This window comes from Ovis canadensis, chromosome 13 (genome assembly GCF_042477335.2).
Source record: "Ovis canadensis isolate MfBH-ARS-UI-01 breed Bighorn chromosome 13, ARS-UI_OviCan_v2, whole genome shotgun sequence".
NCBI classification, from domain to species: Eukaryota; Metazoa; Chordata; class Mammalia; order Artiodactyla; family Bovidae; genus Ovis; species Ovis canadensis.
In genome coordinates this window covers 87,800,883-87,818,522 of record NC_091257.1, presented here as the reverse complement: position 1 = coordinate 87,818,522, position 17,640 = coordinate 87,800,883, and the positions used below count along the sequence as shown (strand labels likewise).

Sequence of the window (17,640 nt, the reverse complement as noted above, 5' to 3'; positions counted from 1 at the left end):
AACAAATATTGCAGACCTTCGCCACCCTCTTCAACCTCTAGTGCCCTCTCAGCAGGTGACCCACCCACAATCTCTCTGAGAACAGGTGCTTACTGGTACAGGTGCCCTCTGCTCCCAGCCATCCTATCTATAAAGCAGCACTCCTTTGCTCCTCAGTCCCCCTTCTGGCTAAAAGGCCAGAGCTTCCACCTCTGGGCAGTGGTGCAACAGTACCCATGCCTCCCACCCTCTCCAAAAACTTAAGCCATCAATTAACTCCTCCCTGTCCTGAGCTCTCAGCATTACCCTTTCTCCTAGATGCCTTCTATTGAGATTAATTCTAAAGACTCTCTTGTTTTAAAAAAACAACCGCTTCTAAGGAGTCTTCATCTCATTTCAGCTATGGCCCTTGCTCGTCTCCCCTGCTAGACTTCTCATACATTGTCTAGACTTACCATTTATGTTCTCACCTCATACTCCCTCCTCCATCCACCCTGGGAGGGGTAGGACATCCCCTACACATCAGAGCTGCTCCTTCTGAGGTCCAGGGTGACTTTCTCTTTGCTAAAACCATCAAATGAATATCAACTCCTTTCCCAACCAACCCCTCAGAAGCATGGACCTTCTGCTGCTTCTTGTTTAAATTTTATTTAACTTTTTGAAGTGATAATAAGTCATCACGGTTGGAAACCCCCAAAATGTAAAGAGGTACAGTGAAAAGTCTCTTTGTTATGCTTGTCTACCTCCCCAATAACCATAACACACACACACACAAGGTACAAAGTCACTTTTACTAGTTTCCATAAATCCTTTCCTGGTGGCTCAGACTTAAAGAATTGTGTGCAATGCAGGTGACCCAGGTTCAATTCCTGGGTTGGCAAGATCCCCTGGAGAAGGGAATGGCTACCCATTCTTGCCTGGAGAATTCTATGGACAGAGGAGCCTGGTGAGCTACAGTCCATGGGGTTGCAAAGAGTCAAACACGACTGAGTGATTAACACTTTCACTTTTATCTATCCTTCCAGAGTTCTACAAACACACAGAAACATACATTCTTACTATGCTTTTGGCATAAATGGTAATATACTAACTGTTCATTGCTTTTTTTCAGTAAGAAATGTGTTTAAAGAATTCTATCACTTTGGTTTCCTCATTCTGTCTCTATAACCACACAGTATTCCATTTGCTAGATGTACATAATTTCTGCAACTAGTCCCATATTACTGCACTTTTGGTTTTTTTTTTCCAATTTTTTGCCATTATTAACAGTACAAAAATGAATAAGCTTGAATACATCATTTCTCATGTATACAGATATATATGTAGGATATATTTCCAAAAAGTGAATTACTAGGTTAAAGGTTGATACATTTTTGATTTTGGTAGATGCTGCCAATTTGCCTTCCATAAAGGTTATATCAATTTACTCTCCTTTCAGTGATGTATAAAAGTGCTTCTTTCCCCCCATGGACTCCAGCAGAGTTTGTTCTCAAATCTCGGGATTTTTGCCAATCTAATAGGTGAAAATGTTAGTTTTGTTTCTCTCATGGACTATTTTTTAGCATTTTTCATATATTTAATATTTATCTGTAAACTATTGCTCACTGGGTTTTGAGTTGATTTCTAGGAACTCTTTATATATGAAGGGAAATCAGTCCTTTCACTGTATCATAAGTTGAAAACATTCTTGCCCAGTTTTTTGTTTGTCTTTGACTTGACTCATGGTGTTTTGGCCATGCCAAAGTTGTGCTTCATTTTAATTTACAGTCAACCTTTCAATGCCTTTTCTTTTAAGACTGAGTCGTGGAAACACCTTTCCTACTCCAAAGTTGTAATGTGTACTGTAAAGACTTTTTTCTAGTGCCATTATGGTTTTCTTGAGTACATTAAAATTTTTAATTTATTTAAAGTTTATCCTTTGATAGGGAAGTGGCTGGGCCCAACAGCATCTTTCCCCAGATCTCCTCCTTCCTTCTTAGAACCCTGCCCTTGGCTTCTAAGTCTCCATGGTCCCTACTTCTCCAGCCACTGATTTCAACCTATCTCACAGTTGTCTTCTCCTCTATTTTGCTTTCAAATGTTAGACTTCAACACTTCAAGAATCATTTGCCTTGTGGTCTTCTCACTCCCTTCTCCCTCTATAAATGTCATCCTCTCAAGGTTTGAATACCATGGGCTAAGGACTTTCAAATTCATGTCCACCGTGAGCTTCAGACTTGTATAATCATCTACCTACTTGGACATCTTTACCTGGATGGATATCTCCAATGTAACACATCCAATTCTGACCTTATCGAACCTGCATCTCCCCAGACAATTTCCAACTTAGAAAACTATGCCATTGTGCCAGAAAACAGACTCATCCCAGAAGCCTAAGAGTCATTCTTTACTCTTCTATCTCTCTCTCCCTCTGCATTCATCATTATCAAGACCCACCGACTTTATTTCCAAAACACATTTCAGATCCATCCACTTCTTCCGATCTCCTCTGCCTTTACACAATCTAGGACAATACCTCATCCTTCACTGAGACTATTACCACATCCTCCCATTTGGTATTCCTGTATCCAATCTTGCCATTGAGAATTTTTAAGCCCTCTGCAAATCTGATCACATCACTCAATCTCAGTCTCCCTCTATCTCTCACTAACAAAGTCTAGTAACTTGCTTTGACTATGAAAATACGCTGGAAGAAGTCATGTGCCAGCTTTCTCTCTCTCTAACACACACATACAAACATATACACAAGCTCTTTCAGTCATTCTTAAAACGATGTCTGAAATATTTAGCAGAACTGCTGTTTATAGATAGCCAATATGCACATGAAAAAAAGATGCTCAGCATCTCTATTAAAGAAATACAAATCAAAACCACTGTGAGGTATCACTTCTCACTGGTCAGAATGGCTATTATCAAAACATCTACAAATAAGAAGTGTTGGGGAGGGTGTGGAGAAAAAAAGGAACGCTCTTATACTGTTGGTAGGAATGTAAATTGGCACAGCTGCTACAGAAAACAGTATGGAGTTTCCTTACAGAAACTAAAATAGAATTGCCATATGGTCCAGCAATCCCACTCCTGGGTATATATTCGGAGAAAACTCTAATTTGAAAAGATACACGCACTCCAGTGTTCACAGCAGCACTATTCACAATAGCCAAGAAACAACCTACACGTCCATCGACAGATGAATGGGTAAAGAGGACGTGGCATACATGCTCTCAGCCATAAAAGGGAGTAAAATAACGCCACTGGCACTAACACGGACGGACCTCGGGACTAAGGACAAATACCGTATGCTATCTGCCTATGTGGAATCTAAAATACGGTACAAGTGAACTTACTCGCAGAACAGAAACAGACTCACAGACACGGTGATCAAAGTGGGACTGGGGTGAGGGAGGGATGAATCAGGAGTCTGGGATCAGCAGATACAAACTAGTACATAGAAAACGAACACCCAGGACATGATGTACAGCACAGGGAACTGTATTCAATAGGCAGAAATAAACCATAATGGAAAAGAATATGAAAAAACATATACGTATGTACATATATAGCTGAACCACTTTGCTGTACACTGAAAAGTAACACAGCATTATAAATCAACTACACTTCAATTAAGAAGCGGTCTTTACAGGCACAAGACTGGAAAAGTCTGCCCACAGCCAGGGAGGCTATAATGAGGAGGTGACGTCTGCAATGGCCCTGAGAGAACAAACAGGTATTTGCTGGGTGAGAGTGGCCAGGGGATTCCCATCGGAGGAAATGCTGCACACAGAGGCACAGAGCCGTAAATGAGCACAAGAAGTGACCAGAGGTTCACCCCCTGTGACCAAAGCGTTATTTACGGTAATAAGAACAATAAGAAGAAGACACAGCTAGGTTTTTTTAATTTTGAACACTGGTGATTTACATATCTCTTAGGTTAGGTTCTCTTGAAGTGGAGCTGAGATGGGGATTCCCACGAGAGCCACTTACTGAGAAGTGATTCTAGCGAAGGGGAGGGAGGGAAACAGGACAGGGCAGAGAGGATGGAGCTGAGGTAGGGTGCCGTCTCAGCTGGAGCTGGCTAGAACTCCATGGGGAGTGGCCCCATTGGTCCCCTCTAGGGACAAGGGGCATGGCCTTCTAGAACATCCCACTCCCCTTCCTGATTCATGGTCCCCGTTTAGCAGAGAATTCTCTAGGGAAGAGGCAGCTGTGAATAGGTAAAAGCCAACACTCACAACACCTGGGCAATGGATGTCTTGGGCGGGCGAAGGGAATCCGCAGGGGAGGTACCAATAGAATCCACATTACACACCTCATTCAGTTCTCAAAACATCTTAGGACAGAGGTCCCCAACCTGATGATCTGAGGTGGAGCTGATGTAACCATAATAAGAATAAAGTGCACAATAAATGTAATGTTCTTGAATCATCTCAAACCCCACTGCCCCCAACACCACCACCACCACACTATCCGTGAAAAAATAGTCTTTCAGGAAACTGGTGCCCAAACCGATGGGAACTGCCGCCTTAGGAGGCAGGCATTTTGTCTCCCACTGGACAGAAAGCTGACATAAATTAATAAGGGCATTTGGCTGGTATATGGGAAATCTGGAATTTTTGGTAATCTGGAAATCTGGAATATGGAAATCTGAATCTAGGTCTGCTAAGATCCAAGCACAGTTCTTTTCCTCCTCACTCTCATCCCAAGAAAGGGGAAACTCTTTCTGGGTCACTTGACCAGGAACAATCAATCCCTGTAACTCTTCAATGGGGTATCCTCTCAGGATGGGGAAGAGCTGATCTCTACCAGGACCGCCACCCCCAGAAACTACTGAGGGGCCAGAAATTATGTCTGCCTACTGCATCTCAGGCTCAGACCACCCAGGAAAGTCTGGTAGCAAAGAAACTCAAGGTCCTCAAGGGAGGGAGGAGAAGGGATAATATACGGAAACTAAGGCTGCTATGCAGGAATTTTGTAGACTTGCAAAAAAGCAAACAATGAAGCATTCATTTACAAAAGAAACTTCAAGCCTATGAGAACCAGTTTGAAAGGTTTTACGAGGGGACACAGTTGGCTAATATACATCCTGTAGGAACCTCTGTCTCAGCTACAGAGATAAGGAAAACCATGTTTCAGCAGAAGGCTACCTTAAAGAGCAAGGTTTTTAACATGATGAAATTGGACTTTCTGGAAGGAAACGTCTTCTAGAAATGGCTTCCTGCTTATACCTAGAGCTTTTGCACATAATAAGTGCCCAATAAACATTTAGTAAATAGATGATGCTTGTATTTAACTGTATTTATAAAATACAGTTGTATTTATAATAATACAATGTAAATACAATTTATTTTATACATATAAATACAATTATTATAACATACTTATAAATGCATTTCATGCCATTTCGAGTGTTTATCCTCTGAATCCTCTATTAGCTATGAGGCCTTTGTTTGCCCACATGTTTATGTCCATCCCTTGATAACCGGGACAATACAATTCCTACAGTTGATAAGACCACACACCATGACTGGTTCTCACGTACAAATGTGCATGTGTGGGTTCAAGCAAGCATTCCAGGGAAAAGACTGGAAGGAAAGACACAGAACTTTTGCCATGAAGAACTAGAGGCCTGTCCTATTCAATAGATGGTCTCCATCTATTCAACAGATTAATAGATAAAGATGTGGTGTGTATATATATGTGTCTCTCTCTATATAATGAATAATATATATACATAATGAATATATATATACATAATGAATACTATGCAGCGATAAAAAAGAATGACATGTTGCCACTTGCAGTGTCATGGATGGACCTAGAGAATATCATTCTATAGTGAAGTAAGCCAGACAAAAACAAATATCTTATGATATCACTTATATGGGGAATCTACAAAAATGACGCAAATGAGCTTATTTATAAAACAGAAATAGACTCACAAACATGGAAAACACATTTAAGGTTACCAAAGGGGAAAAGGGAATGAGGGATAAATTAGGAGTTTGGGATCAGCAGATACACACTACTATATATAAAACAGATAAACAACAAGGACCTACTGAATATACAGGGAACTATATTCAATAGCTAGTAACAGCTTATCATGGAAAAGAATTTGAAAAAGAATATATATACATATATATGTATATATGGATGTATCAAATAACCAAATCACTTTTCTATATACCTGAAACTAACACAACAATGTAAATAAACTATACTTCAACAAACAAAAAGAACTAGAGGTCAGCGGAACCCTACCAAACCACTGGAGCTGCAGGTCTTATTTTTATTTGTAAGTAAAATTGGCATGTACTACATCCCACATGTTTCCCACATGTGATAGTTTGTTAAAAGACCATATTGCTTTCCCATCAACAGAGTCTATTTCCTCATTCCTTGACTCTAGACTGACCCTGTGACTTGCTTTGATCAACAGCATGTGCTAGAAGCAGTCATATGCCAGACCTCAAGAGGTCATGCAGCTATGGCTCTTGCTGCTCTGGGAACCCTTCTCCACCATGTAGACAAATTCGGTCTAGCCTGCTGGAGCAGGAGAGACCATCTGAAGTAGAAGGGGGTCCCCCATAACAATTAGCCAACATCCTACCTGGCTGCTGACTGTTGCACTTGAATGATCCTAGCCATGTCCAGAAGAGCCACCCAGCTGAACTCAACCAAACTTCCAAGCCATGGAATCATGAATTAGATGAATATGTGTTGTTTTATGCCACTAAATTTGGGGGGTGGGGTGTGCAAGTTATGTAGCAAAAGCTAACTGATACGCTTTAAGAAGTCTAGACTGTAACTGCTAAGTCTGCTCATGTCAAGGTTGGCTCAGTCCACCATATGGACTCTGGGAATCCTGATATCTCCTTTATAAAGTTCTAAGTTAGGGAGACTCTCTGAGCGACAGTGCCGGAGACCAGGAAGGACCCTTAGGGAGTCCAGCCACATTGTTCCATTGTTGAGGAATGCATTCATTACATAAATGTTTCCTGAATGCCTCCTTTGTGCCAGGCAGTGTGGCCCAATAGGAAGGCACAACAAAGAAAAAGAGAGACCAGATCCTTCCTTCAGGGAGGTCACAGTCCAGGGTGGAAATCAGATGTTAGCTAAGTCATTACTCAAATAAGCAAAAACCACAGTGACAAACGCTGTGAACTAAAAGGACGTGGTACCACGAGAGAGAATTATGGAGAAGGGACCTACTTGGATTCAGAGCTCACTAACAGCTCTGTAAGGAAGTGACGTTTAGGCCGAAGCAAGTTGATAATAGCCTTGAGGTGGGTACGGAGCTCTCCACAAACACAGTAAGGTAACTCAGAGCTTTGAGTCCCAGCCGTGCAGATTCAAATTCCATCTCTACCGTTCCCTGGCTGAGTCAATCAACATCCTAGAGCCTCAGTTGCCTGATCTATGAAATGGGGTTAATGGTAACGTCTTACTTTTTTATGACACTTCTCAAAGCTGTCGTGAAAGCCAGTTGAAATAACCACGTTTATCTGTCCTGTAGTTCCCCTTTGAGGGACTATGCCCCTCTGCCCAAGCCTAGAGCAGACACAGAGCTCCGGAGTCTCACTTGCCAGTTGAAATGATGACGTTTATCTGTCCTGTAGTTCCCCTTTGAGGGACTATGCCCCTCTGCCCAAGCCTAGAGCAGACACAGAGCTCCGGAGTCTCACTTGCCCTTCTCGGTGGGTGGAAGTGCAGTACCAACCCTCTCCATTAGGGACGGAGCCAGAGCAGACTCCAGCATAGCACAGCTCTGAGTCAGGATGTTAACAAAACGCAATCCAAAGCTGAAGCTCCAATACTTTGGCCACCCGGTGTGAAGAACTGACTCATTGGAAAAGACCCTGATGCTAGGAAAGATTGAAGGCAGGAGAAGGGGACAACAGAGGATGAGATGGTTGGATGGCATCACTAACTCAATGGACAGGAGTTGAGTAAGCTCCAAGAGATGGTGAAGGACAGGGAAGCCTGATGTGCTGCAGTCCATGGGGTCGCAAAGAGTCAGACACGACTGAGCAACAACAAATAGAAACACTGCAAAAGGACTCAGATAAGAGGTTCAGGAGTAAGCTCTGGCTTTTGAACTAACCACATTTCCAAGTGGCTTATGGACAGTTAAATGACTTCTGTGATTTCTTCCAAAGTGGGCATTTCCAGGACTGGAGTCTTACCCACCAGTTCTTGCAGCTTGTCAGTGCAATATAAAGGCAGCTTTTCAGCAGTGCCTCTGGTGCTCACACGGTCACAGACCAGAGAAGGGGATGGCGTGTGGGCCCACCAGCGCCCTGCTGCAGTGGCAGGGGTGGGGTGGGGTGAGGGTCGGGGTGGGTGTGGGCTCCAGAGCCCTGTAACAGCGCTTCCACGCCACACTGAGACACAGTCTCTTTCCTTGTCAGTAGCGTTCCCCAAGAGCTACAAGCCCATGTCTTTCTCATCTGTGTCCCCAGTAGGACCTCTCACGCAGCAGGGCACATACATATTTGTGAATATATAGGCTTCTGTTTCTCCAGCTGGAAAACGTGACCCCAGCCACCCAACTGCCATGACGGCTATGATTACACAGCCAGGGAGGGCACAGCAGCTCCAGGGACAGGCCTGTCTCCCAGATCCCTCACGCTTGTCAATGGCTACGAAACCCCTTCGCCCTCCATCCAGCACCCCGAGCTGCTGCCACCCAGGAGGCACCACTGGGAAGCATCTTCCAGGATCTCTGCAGGACCCTCCTTGGGGTCCCAGACTGCAGTGAGGACCGTCTGTGGCATCTGAGTCTAGACTGAGGATGCTCCTGGCTGAGAGAGACCTTAATTTTCAGAGGCCAGGCTGACAGTGGAAAATCTGTCCAACTGGTGTCTGGGACTCACAGGGGGCTGGACTGGGGCTAGGGCTGGTCTTCCCTGGGATGACTCAGCTCCTGTCCCCACCAAGAAAAGCTGCCCAGGAAGCCTCCACTCTCTTCCCTTTCCTCCACATCCACAACCCTCCCCAGAGCATGAGACAACTCCAGGTGGGCAGAAGAGCCCTGAACGCTGACGCATGGGTGTGAGCACCTCCACACCAGCGTCTGTCCCCACGGCTGCCGTGTGGGAGGCAGGGCCACCAGGGACATGTGACAGGTATATTCGTTGCTGCTGAAAATCTCCCCTCTGTGAGTGGAGAGTGCAGACAACATGTTTCAAGTTTCATCAAGTTTTCAATGATGCCAAGAGTAGCCAGGTAGTTGATTTACAGAAAACACTATAGTCCCAGTTTGTCCATTAGAAGGAAAACTCAATCGACATTGCTTTCTAAAAAAATTCAAAAAAGCTTATAAAGGCTTGTTTTTTTCCTGTTAAACAATTATAGTCTAATTTGGAAAGTCACCAGTACAAGAACAATGACATCTATGATTTAGACAGGCCTCTTAACAATTACATGTTTTTTGTTTTTTTAATTTTTTGCTGCATGCAAGGCATCTGGGATCTTAGCTCTTCAACTGGGAACTGAACCCATGCCCCCTGCATCGGAAGTACAGTCTTAACCACTGGATCACCAGGGAAGTCCCTAACGATTAGATGTTATATAACATCTATAACAATTCGATGTTAACAATCAATTGATATTCTTGATCATTCTGAGAGAGGACAGTAGTGGGCTATGCCTCCAGCTCTGCACCCCTGCCACCCCACCCTGGGAGCAGCTCAGCTCCAGCAGCCCAAGGGAGGCTGGGCACCCACCTGGCTGGTTGATAGGAGCTCTGGGTTTCCGTCACTCATCCCCACGTAGGCACTCTCACCATCAAACTGGAACAGAGAAACAGAGAGGCAGCTCTGATGAAAATGTTCTCCGGAAGGGCCCAGAAGCCCGAGGAGGTCAGGGGACTATAGTACTGAGGGGAAAAGACTGGAGCCCAGAGAAGCAAAGATTGAACCCAAGATGCCCAGTCTCCATTTCAGCAGAGCTCCCTCTAGGGTAGAAGGAGGTGTCCTTATTTCGTGACCACCATAGCTTGGGTTCATCACACTCAGGATACAGACAGGAATACCTTTCTGCCCTTTACACCTTGTCCATAGATGTGACAGATGGCTTTGTCAGGTACTGAGCTCCCCATCTCTGGAAGTATGCGAATATTTCTCAAGGCCAAAATGACATCAGGCTCTCAGCTAGAGCTGGAATCCCACATGCTGGAGGGAGGCCAATATCTCCAGAGCCCTGGGATCAGGACAGCCTGCGCCCGACCCATCCTCCAGGTACCCTTGCCCCCCAGGCCGACCCTGACCACAGGCACTGAGGACTGTGATAGAAACCAGGTACAGGAACTACAACCCTGTGTTTTGAGAAGCTGCTAAGGCTGGATTTGGGAAAATCCGTCTGCAAGAGGGAGCAGGAGTAGCTGGAGAAGCTGGGGCTCTGGAGTCGCTGGCTCCCCTTTCTCAAGATGTGTGATCTTGCGCTGGAGACTATACCCCGGAGGTGCCTCGTCAAAAGGGGGTGACAAGAGTAAACCTCTCTCCAGGCAACGCTGCACCAGAAAGTGCAAAGCACTTGGCTCCATTCCAGCTCCTTCACTGGAGACAAGCAATCAGGCTCTCTAGAAGCAGAGCCTGAGACCAGGATTGAAAGGCATGTGATCTTTGAGAAGGGCACTTTAGGAATAACCTGTAAGGGAGGGAGGGATCAGGATAGAGCACGGGAAGGGGCAAAGCAAGGAGGGAGCCCCAGTGGGAGGCTTGCTGTAGGCTGATCCCACCACAAGCTTGCTCGGGGCATGAATGGTACAGCAGAGTTGTTCCTGCCTGAAGCCAGGGGCGGGGCTTCTGTAACCCATATACGTCAGTCATTGGTGGTGGCTTAAGGGGCAAAAGGGAGTCATAACCTGAGGAGGGTGGCCCCCATTTGGCCAAGGACATTTTTCCAGAGAACTGTGCCAGCTGTGAGCCATTTTCAGCCTGTGCTCATCCCTGGTGGCTCAGACGGTAAAGAATCTGTCTGCAATGCAGGAGACCGGGGTTCAAACCCTGGGTCGGGAAGATCCCTTGGAGAAGGGAAAGGCAACCCACTCCAGTATTCTTGTCTGGAGAATTCCATGGGCAGAGGAGCCTGGTGGGCTACAGTCCATGGGGTCACAAAGAGTCGGACACAACTGAGCAACTAATACTTTCACAGCAGATGGGGGACAATAAAGAGATCTGGGTGCGGTACCAACAGCAGCTGTCCATTTTATTGTAATTGAAAAGAATTTTGTATTAGGTTATATTCACATGATTTAAAATTCCCAAAGTACCCAAAGAGCAACAGAATGAAAAGTCGCCTGCCCCCACCACCCAGGCATCCACTGCCCCTCTACAGACACAATCACTGCCTCCACCAGCTTTCCATACATCCTTTCAGAGAGAGCCCCTGTATATACATCAGAGTCACTTCTTTTCTATAAATGGCAATGCTCTATACACACCATTTCTCACCTTATATTTCTCCTAGCAACACATCCTGGAGAGTATTTTATATCAGATCATAATTTTGTCTTCTGGTATGCCCCAGCATGGCTGTAAGTTATATATTGAACTACTTGAGCACACGGGCAATTGAGTTGCTTCCACGTTTGTGCGATTCTCACACTGCTCTGGTGAATATTTTTGTATATTCGTCATTTTGCATGGGTATGAGCCCATCTGTAGGATTAGTCCGAATAATTCCTGCATCCAACTGTGGGTGCATCTGTAATTTGGATGGACATCACCAAGCGGTCCGTATGGAGGCTGGAAAAGCCCACATTCCCGCAATCATCAGTTCATCCAGACCCTCTTTGCTCAGAGAGGTTTTCATAACAAACTGGCTCAGACACCAGCCTCCGATCTCGGTGGGCTCCGAAGCCCAGCATGCCTGACTCCCCTTGCCCTGCTCACCCTTGTTCATTGTTCCATCACCCCTTCACCTTCTAGCTTTCTATGTAATTTACTTATATACCACATTCATTGCTCACAGTTGGATTTCCCCTATGAAAATGAAGGGCCTTTGAGGCCAAGGGGTCTTAGTCTTTCTGTACACTGATGATGCCTCCTAAATATCTAGACTAGCACCTGACATGGAAAAGATACTCAATAAATGCTTGTTGAATGAATGAATGAAGCAACCACAACATCACTTGCTTTGTCTTTTACCAGGCCAATCTTTTCATCAGGGCAGCGGCATTAGGATTTATACCCAAGTACCTTCCCAACACAGGGATGGACAGTCCTTCAGTGACTGCTGGACTCACAAAAGAAAAGGCTGTGTCATGCCTAGAGTCTGGGCATGACCCCAAATGCAGGGCTTCTTCCATCATACGGACTTCAGGCTTCAAGTCTCTGCTCAGAAACCACCTCCTGCAAGAGGCTGCACATCATTGCTTTCATTTCCTTCGGCTGTCCCTCTAACAACCTTGATTGTCTCTACATCTGTCCTCTGCCCAGCATGGAGCAGCATGAAGGCTGGAACTGTGTTCTGATGGTTTCCCAAGCCCCCATCGCCCGACAAGACTGGTATCGAGGATAGGACTATGACTTGGGCAGCATAGCGACGTTCTCACCGAAAGCTCCTAGGTTCTATCTGATAGGTCACCATGGCCCTATATGTACTCTTTGATAAAAATTAGATCTTTCTAAAAATCATACATAATCGATCAGTTCTAAAAGAAGGAGGGCTTCCTTTGTGACTCAGCTGGTAAAGAATCTGCTTGCAATGCCGGAGACCTGGATTCGATCCCTGCGTTGGGAAAATCCCCTGGAGAAGGGAAAGGCTACACACTCCAGTATTCTGGCCTAGAGAATTCCATGGACTTAGCATAGTCCATGGGGTCAGGGAAATGGAGGGGGACTAAATTTTTTAAATAATTAAATAATAATTAAATATCTTTAAAAAATTTATTTATTTTTGGTTCAGTTCAGTTTAGTTGCTCAGGTGTGTCTAACTCTTTGTGACCTCATGGACTGCAGCACACCAGGACTCCCAGTCCATCACCAACTCTCAAAGTTTAGGCAAACTCATGTCCATTGCGTCAGTGATGCCATCCAACCACTTCATCCTCTGTCGTCCCCTTCTCCTCCCGCCTTCAATCTCTCCCAGCATCAGAGTCTTTTCAAATGAGTTAGTTCTTTGCATCAGGTGGCCAAAGTACTGGAGTTTCAGCTACATTAGTCCTTCCAATGAATATTCAGGACTGCTTTCCTTTAGGATGGACTGGTTGGATCTCCTTGCAGTCCAAGGGACCCTCAAGAGTTTTCTCCAGCACCACAGTTCAAAACCATCAATTCTTCGGCACTCAGCCTTTTTTATAGTCCAACTCTTACATCCATACATGACCACTGGAAAAACCACATCCTTGACTAGACAGACCTTAGTTGGCAGTGTCTCTGCTTTTTAATATGCTGTCTATGTTGGTCATAACTTTTCTTCCAAGGAGTAAGCGTCTTTTAATTTCATGGCTGCAATCACCATCTGCAGTGATTTTGGAGCCCCCAAAATTAAAGTCTGACACTGTTTCCATTCTTTCCCCATCTATTTGCCATGAAGTGATGGGACTGGATGCCATGATCTTCGTTTTCTGAATGTTGAGCTTTAAGCCAACTTTTTCACTCTCCTCTCTCACTTTCATCAAGAGGCTCTTTAGTTCTTCTTCACTTTCTGCCATAAGGGTGGTATCATCTGCATATCTGAGGTTATTGATATTTCTCCCGGCAATCTTGATTCCAGCTTGTGTTTGATCCAGCCCAGTGTTTCTCATGATGTATTCTACATATAAGTTAAATAAGCAGGGTGACAACATACAGCCTTGACATACTCCATTTCCGATTTGGAAGCAGCCTGTTGTTCCATGTCCAGTTCTAACTGTTGCTTCCTGATCTGTATACAGATTTCTCAAGAGGCAGGTCAGGTGGTCTGGTATTCCCAGCTCTTTCAGAATTTTCCACAGTTTGTGGTGATCCACACAGTTAAAGGCTTTAGCATAGTCAATAAAGCAGAAATAGATGTTTTTTTCTGGAACTCTCTTGCTTTTTCGATGATTCAGCGGATGTTGGCAATTTGATCTCTGGTTCCTCTGCCTTTTCTAAAACTAGCTTAAACATCTGGAAGTTCACAGTTCACATATTGTTGAAGCCTGGCTTGGAGAATTTGCTAGCGTGTGAGATGAGTGCAGTTGTGCAGTAGTTTGAGCATTCTTTGGCACTGCCTTTCTCTGGGATAGTTTTGGTTGGGTGGGTCTTTGTTGCTGGGCTTTCTCTAGCTGCAGCATGCAGGGGCTACTCTCTAGGTGCGGTGCATGGGCTTCTCTTGTCGCAGAGCATGGCGTCAGGCAAGCGGGTTTCAGTAGTTGTGGCACATAGGCCCCAGAATGCAGTGCATGGGCTTAGTCAACCCACGGGCTGTGGAATCTTCCCAGAAAGTGAAAGTGAAAGTGAAGTCACTCAGTCATGCCCGACTCTTTGCGACCTCATGGACAGTAGCCTGCACCAAGCTCCTCCATCCATGGGATTTTCAAGGCAAGAGTACTGGAGTGGGTTGCCATTTCCTTCTCCAGGGTATCTTCCCAACCCAGGGATCGAACCCAGGTCTCTCACACTGTAGACAGACGCTTTACTGTCTGAGCCACCAGGGAAGTCCTTGTTCCCCGTATTGGCAAGTGTACACTAAGCCACTAGGGAAGTCTGAGGGGACTAAATTTAACAAGATATTTGAAACATTCTATAAAGCAAAAGTCATCAAACAGTATGGTGTATGTTAAAGATACAGAAGATATCTTTTAATGTATGTTAAAAGATATGCCCCCAAACTCTGTGTAATATCCCATTTATTAACTCCTGGCTAGAACAGAACCACCCTGGTCTGCTCTCTCTCCCCACCCCATCCCTGCTCCCCAACATGCACAGCAGGCGATGAACAAATACTTGGTGAGTGTTGTTCACTGGGTGAATGAATGAATATACTTGGCACTGAGCAAAATGCTTTCCATAAAAGAACTCATTTAGCTTTTTCAACAACCAACATTTTGGGCTTCCCTGCCCAATGCAGGAGACTCGGGTTCGATCTCTGGGTGGGGAAGATCCCCTGGAGAAGGAAATGGCAACCCACTCCAGCATTCTTGCCTGGAGAATCCCATGGACAGAGGGGCCTGGTGGGCTACAGTCCATGGAGTTGCAAAGTGTCAGACACAACTGAGCAACTAAAACAACAACAGCAGAAACCAATGTTTCAAACCGTGGAAATAAGCTGAGAAGATAAACAGTTGTCCAAGATCACACAGTTAGGGAGATGCTGCACAGCAGTGGTCTGTCTGCTTCATGGGCTTGGTCTCTCCCACGAGCATATAAGCTCCTTGGCAGCAGGAATCACGGCCTGGCTGCAGCCCCCCTCCCCAGACACAACCAGTCATTCTTCAGGGCCTGGCACATAATAGGGATCTGATGAGTATGTATTTGTGGTTCATGCAGGGAGGACCTACCCGCAGTGAGCAGTGGGGAATGACACTGCTGGGAAGAGCAGCAGGGATCCTGGATGTTGAGGTGTGTGTGCCAGGGGTTGGGCAGGGGATTCCCATGAGGTCATCAGAGTCCCCCCAAGTGGGCTTATTCACTTGTCCTTTATTCAAATAAGAAAGAGCAGCCACATGGCAGAGTAAAGCTTGCTTCCTACTTCAAGGAAAATCTGAGAATTTGGCAGGGGTGGGTCAGCCTCTGCGGGTTCCCTGCTGGGTGCTTTGCACGGTGCCCTGGAGCACAGGATTCAGGACCGGCTACTGAGCAGCTGTGAAGAGAGGGCCCCAAGTTGGTGGTTTGGGGGCTCTGTTCTTCGCCTGCCTCTGTCCAGTGTTCCACCACCTCTGAGCCCTTGTAGGGGAAAGGAAGGAGGGGAGGGGCCTCTGAAACCTCCCCGGTTTCCCTGGCTTGGCCCCTAGGGCAAAGGGGAGAAGTCACAGAGCCTGGACACAGCAGAGCCACCTCCTCCACGTGCACAGAAGAGCTCCAAAGCACCCACATGGACGCCCAGCGTACAGCAGTGATGCTGCGTGAGTTCATGGACACACAGGTAAGTGACGCATGCACTGTACCCAAGCACGGTGACCACACGTGCAACACAAACTGGCGAGGACCCACCTCACACAACAGAGTGTTCAAGACAGCACTCAGTTACACACGCACCCCAAGCATGGGCGACACCAACCGTGACAGACAAAGGTGTCCAGGGCACAAGCACGCGTGCACACAGCACAGACCCTTTACGTGACTGGTACAGAACACCTGGAGTCTGCTCACAGGGGAGGGAGGGGATGCCCAGGCGTGAATAAATACACCATCCATCTGCGACTGAATCCGTGTGTAACGCACAGAAACGTGCACACAAACAGATGACATGAGCGTGTGGAGACACACACAGACACCCAAGAATTAAATTCTGTGCACATTTCAGCTTCTCGATTCTTCAGTCAAAAATCTTTTTTCACATCACACAACCTTCTGCACACTTTAAAACATGAAAAAAAAATTGTGTGTGTATGGGAGGGTGGGGGACAAGGGCCTAAGAATTTCCATGAAACGCCAGGAGAACATCTCTTACCACTGACTGGAATAGATTAATTTTCCCCATTTCATATTCTAATTATAATTCCTTTTCCCACCGCCATCTTCAGTCGTCATTACAGCTGGAAGATTGTTCTGCAAAAGCCAGCCCTTCATCTTCTCTTCCCAAGAGTTTTGTCATGGAAATGAGTTTGGGAATCTGAAAGAATCCACATTTTTGCAAACAGCGAATGTGTCAGGATAACCCTTTCATGACGGCCACCAAGAAGAGGCTTCTGAAGGGTCTGTCTCTCCTCAAAACGTGTGGTCCCCTTGGTGAGAGGGGTAGCCGGCCCTCAAGTCCAACAGCCACTCCCCACACACTCCAAGAAAAGGATACATCCCTTTTCTATCTTTAAGCAAACTTAGCAAATAGGTAGGCAAGATGAAAGGCAAGACGCCCTGATTTTTGCAAGTCAGATGATGCCAGCTCCATCTGTGAAAACTTGGGCAAGCTCTGCAACTGCCTGAAGCCTCAGTTTCCTTATTCTTCAGACCCACAGAGCCACTGATTCATAGTAGGTGTAAATTAAACATCTGTGGAATGGACAAATGTGATAACTGCGTAGATGGATGGACGGAAGGGAGGGAGGGACTGAAGGATGGGATGACGGATGGATAAATGGATGGATAAGTGGATGATGGATGGTACAAGTCAGCACAGTTCCACAGCAATGTAAAGCAAGCCACAAGTGTAATATAAAATTTTCTAGTAGCCACAGTTTAAAAAGCAAGTATAAACAGGTGGGATTAATTTTAAAGACATTTTATTTAACCCAATATATTCACATTATGATCGATACAAAAAATTTCTAAATGAGATGGCTTACCATCTATTTTTACGGTACTGTCTTTGAAATCCAGTGTGTATTTTACCTTCCACTATGGCTCAGGTTAGACTTAGCCACATTCTGAGTGCTCCAAAGTCACCAGTGGCTGGTGGTAAATAGAGACATAAATAGTTGGGATGGGTAAGATGAGCGGATGGATGGTGGGGAGGTATATGGGTGGGATGAATGAATGGATGGATGGTCAGGGGAGATGAGTGGTTTAGGGAATGAATGGAACAGAATGGGCCAGA

At 45.5% G+C, this 17,640-nt stretch overlaps 1 protein-coding gene across 3 annotated transcripts in view; it reads right to left on the bottom strand.

Annotated features, from left to right (window-relative positions):
- Positions 1–17,640, bottom strand: part of TOX2 (TOX high mobility group box family member 2) — a 155,242-nt gene that overhangs the window by 84,211 nt on the left and 53,391 nt on the right. For 2 of the 3 annotated variants that reach the window (XM_069548607.1, XM_069548606.1), the window contains exon 2: positions 9,705–9,770. The exons of the other annotated variant lie outside the window; for it this stretch is intronic. In XM_069548607.1, the coding sequence (XP_069404708.1) occupies positions 9,705–9,770 (66 nt within the window). The remainder of the gene's footprint in view (positions 1–9,704; positions 9,771–17,640) is intronic. 3 annotated transcript variants of the gene reach the window in all.